The sequence below is a fragment of the Chamaea fasciata genome, unplaced genomic scaffold, assembly GCF_029207755.1.
Source record: "Chamaea fasciata isolate MVZ Bird 193981 ecotype frontalis unplaced genomic scaffold, bChaFas1.0.hap1 SCAF_144, whole genome shotgun sequence".
In the NCBI taxonomy this organism is placed as follows: Eukaryota; Metazoa; Chordata; class Aves; order Passeriformes; family Sylviidae; genus Chamaea; species Chamaea fasciata.
In genome coordinates, this window is record NW_027094229.1 from 35183 (window position 1) to 38565 (window position 3383).

Sequence of the window (3383 nt, forward strand, 5' to 3'; positions counted from 1 at the left end):
CCTTGGTGTCTCCAGCAGCAGCCCCACCTGATACAGCTTCTCCAGGGGCTCCTCCTTCCCTGGGGGCCAGACCAGGCTGTCAGTGCTCTGCCCAGGGCCCCAGCCACCAACGAACCAGGACAAGCATAACTAGGGTGGATGGTGGCCACCAGTGCTTGCTACACCAGGTCTCCAGCTCCGCCCCAGCACAGATGTTCCCATCTGGTCATCCCTGCTCAGAGCTACAGGCAGGACAAAAACACTCTGGTTTTCTTTAGCACTGATTGCCATGAGATGTGTGGAGCTCTTACCTGTCAGGTCTTTGGATCAAACTGTGCACATGGACCTCTCCCATCTTCTAGGGATGATGAACACCCTGCAGCCAAGGATCATTGAAGAGGTCTTCTAAGGATGGCCTGTCCAAGGGTTGCATGGACAAACACCTCCTGATAACATTTTGGCACTCTGAAGAGAGAAACCAGAAACCAGCAGTCAGTTGGAGAAGGATCCCGTCTGCTTTGCCCCTCCATTCCCGTGCCCAGGCCATGCTGGGTGTGCCCAGAGCTGTGCCTAAACTTCCCCATGGATTCTCTGTTTGGAGGAGAGCAGGACATGTGCCACCTCCTCAGCAGCTGCCAGAGCAGGGTGCTCATCAGCCTGCTGCTGTCTCCCAGCACCGGGATTCCCCTGTGCCCAGAGATGAGGACCCACCTTGAGAGAGCCATTGTGGGAACAAGATGCGCCCCCAGATGAACTGCTGGCCCCTCCTGAACGGGTGCTTCCCCATGACCAGGTGGTACAGCAGGAGGCCCAGGGACCAGATCGTCGCTGCCTCGCCGTGGTAGTGTTGGTGGTGGATCCACTCTGGTGGGCTGTAGGGCAGGGTTCCTATGGAACACAGACGGAGTTCATCAGGGGATGCTGCAACTCCTAAAGCCTCGCCCCGGCATCCCTGGGCGTGTGGGGGCTGGCCCCCTCCCGCCCCCACCCAAAAGCAACTTGGCTCAAGAAATAACGCTGCTCCTAGCAGCGAGAGGGGGAAGCCGCGGTGCTACAGCCAGGCTGGGCCGTGAGATGCCCAGGAACATCCCCTGAGAGGGCTCACCTGCAAATTGCCTGTAGGCTGTGTCTTGGAGGAAGGCGCCGCAGCCAAAGTCGATCAGTTTGAGCTGCCCGGTGGCCAGGTCGAGCAGGATGTTCTCGGGCTTGATGTCGCGGTGCAGGACCCCGCAGCTGGTGCAGTGCCGCACGGCCGCCAGCACCTGGCGGAACAGCCCCCGCGCCTCCTCCTCCGGCAGGAACCTCCGCTCCGCCAGGAAACCCGAGAGGTCCTGGCACCGCTCCGGACGCTCCAGCACCAACAGGAAGCTGTTGGGGAGCTCAACCCACTCCAGCAGCTGAATGATGCCACCACATCCAGAGGACAGCCTGTCCAGCAGCACGATTTCCAGGGGCGCACGGGCGCCGTTGGGCTGCCGAAGGACCACGATGCCGTCAGTGGGGCTGAGGCTGTGCCAGGGCTCGGGAACCCCTCACCCAGCCCCGGATGCTCTGGGCCCCCCGCTCAGCCCACGCCCGCTCTCCCTGCAGGGCTCCCGCCGGCTCTTCCCCTGCCGGGCCCCAGCTTCTCCCGCCGGCCCCGCTCACTCACCAGCTCGCCCCAGTGCTGGACGCGGGCCCGGGGCACGCATTTGATGGCCACCTGCGAGCAAAGGCCAGCAGCGGGCTCAGCTCGCCGCCTGCCCCGCCGCGCCCCGATCTTCTCCTCCTCCTCCTCCGCCCTCCTCCTCCTCCGCCCGCCGCCAGCCCCGCCGCTCACCGGGGCGCCGTCCGAGAGCCGCGTCCCCGAGTAGACGCTGCCGAAGCCTCCGCGCCCCAGCAGCGAACCCAGCCGGTACCGGTCCTGCAGGGCCTCCCGCGCCTCCCCTGCGGGCGACACGCGGCCCTCAGCGCTCGGCCCGGGGCCAGACACGGCCCCCGAGCGCCCCCCGAGCGCCCCGGGCCGGGCATCCCCACCCGCCCCGGGCCCCGGCGGCTCGAGGCCGGCGGCTGCGCTGCCGAGCGGCGGAGCTCGGGCCGGGCAAGCCGCGGCGGAGGCGGCGGGAGCGGCCGCGCCGCGTGTGTCCGCGGGGCCCGGGAGGAGCCGGGGCCGGGGCCGGGGCCGGGGCGGGGGTTGGGTTCGGGGTCGGGGCCGGGATCGGGGCCAGGGCCGGGGCCGGGGCCGGGGCCGGGGCCGGGGCCGGGGCCGGGGCCGGGGCCGGGGCCGGGGCCGGGGTCGGGACAGGCGCAGCCAAAGCGCAGCGATGCCGCCCTGGCCCCAGGCACTGATGCCCGCCCAGCACCGCCACAGCCAGCACCGCCAGAGCCGGGCGGAGCCCAGACCGCGGCGGGACGCCCGGGGCCGGGGGCGGGCCCGGGGCATGGCCCAGCCCTGCGGGGGGAGAGGGAGAGGCCGGGACGGGGACGCAGAGAGGGGCCGGGGGGTGTCGGGAAAGGGACACCGGGAGAGGCTGCGGGACAGCGAGACAAGAGTGCGGGACAGCGGGAGAGGGAGAGGAGGAACAAGAGAGGGACGGGGAGGGGTCGTAGACGCCGTAGACTCGCTGCTGCCGCTGCTGCTGCCGCTGCCGCCGCTGCAACTGGAGCCCTGGGGCCGTTTGTCCGCGTGTCCGTTCCACGCTCCAGCCCCGCGCTCCCCGGGGGCAGCCCCCGAGCCGCTCCAAACACGGCAACTTGGCCGTGCTGAGCCCAGATCCAGAGGCCTGACTCCTGCGCCGTGGCAGAGGAATTCCCTCGGTCGCTGCTGTGCATTGTCCCTGCTGAGGGTCAGACACTGTCAGGACACATTCCCTGGTTGTAGGATTCGTGCCCGACCCAAGCACGACGCTTATGTCTCCAGCGTTACTTTGCAGCAAAAACAGGGGAAGGCAAACTCTGTGTACGGCCCATGGTATTTTCGAGGGTCTAAAACTCACTAAGTCATTGATCTGAGAGGTGAGATCCATTTGGGATTAATGGCACGGAGAAGTAGTGCAACACGGAAAAGGGAAGCATAGAAATAAATAGAGGAAAACGTCTTGGTTTATTTCTTGCGTTTTCATTTCACTTCTGGAAAGCTGTTGCAGTTTTCCAGCAACCTTCACCACAGTCCCAGCTGCTCTTTTCAAGAACCTTTGGTGGAGAACGAGGTCGAGCTTCTGGCACAAGATGTGCCACCAACTGCAGCTTCTCCTGGATTTCCATACTGAATGCAGCACGACTTTTGCAGCAAAGCAGGACAAATGTTTGGAAAACTTTACGATTTGTCCTTTCTTTTTTCCTTGTGGACTGGGGAGTTGTGCCATTGGTAAGGTTTTCCTTGTTACTGTTTTAATCCAAGAAAACAGGAGGTGGCACCAGCACTT

The 3383-nt window shown here is 65.1% G+C and overlaps 1 protein-coding gene across 1 annotated transcript; it reads right to left on the bottom strand.

Annotated features, from left to right (window-relative positions):
* Positions 1-337: 337 nt before the first annotated feature.
* LOC136304686 (serine/threonine-protein kinase pim-1-like) lies at positions 338-2380 on the bottom strand (the record flags this gene model as incomplete). Its single annotated transcript, XM_066208163.1, has 5 exons — positions 338-444; positions 691-867; positions 1085-1451; positions 1631-1681; positions 1799-2380. Coding segments are annotated over 5 exons (1284 nt in total), but the record flags the coding sequence as incomplete, so codon positions are not given.
* Positions 2381-3383: the final 1003 nt, after the last annotated feature.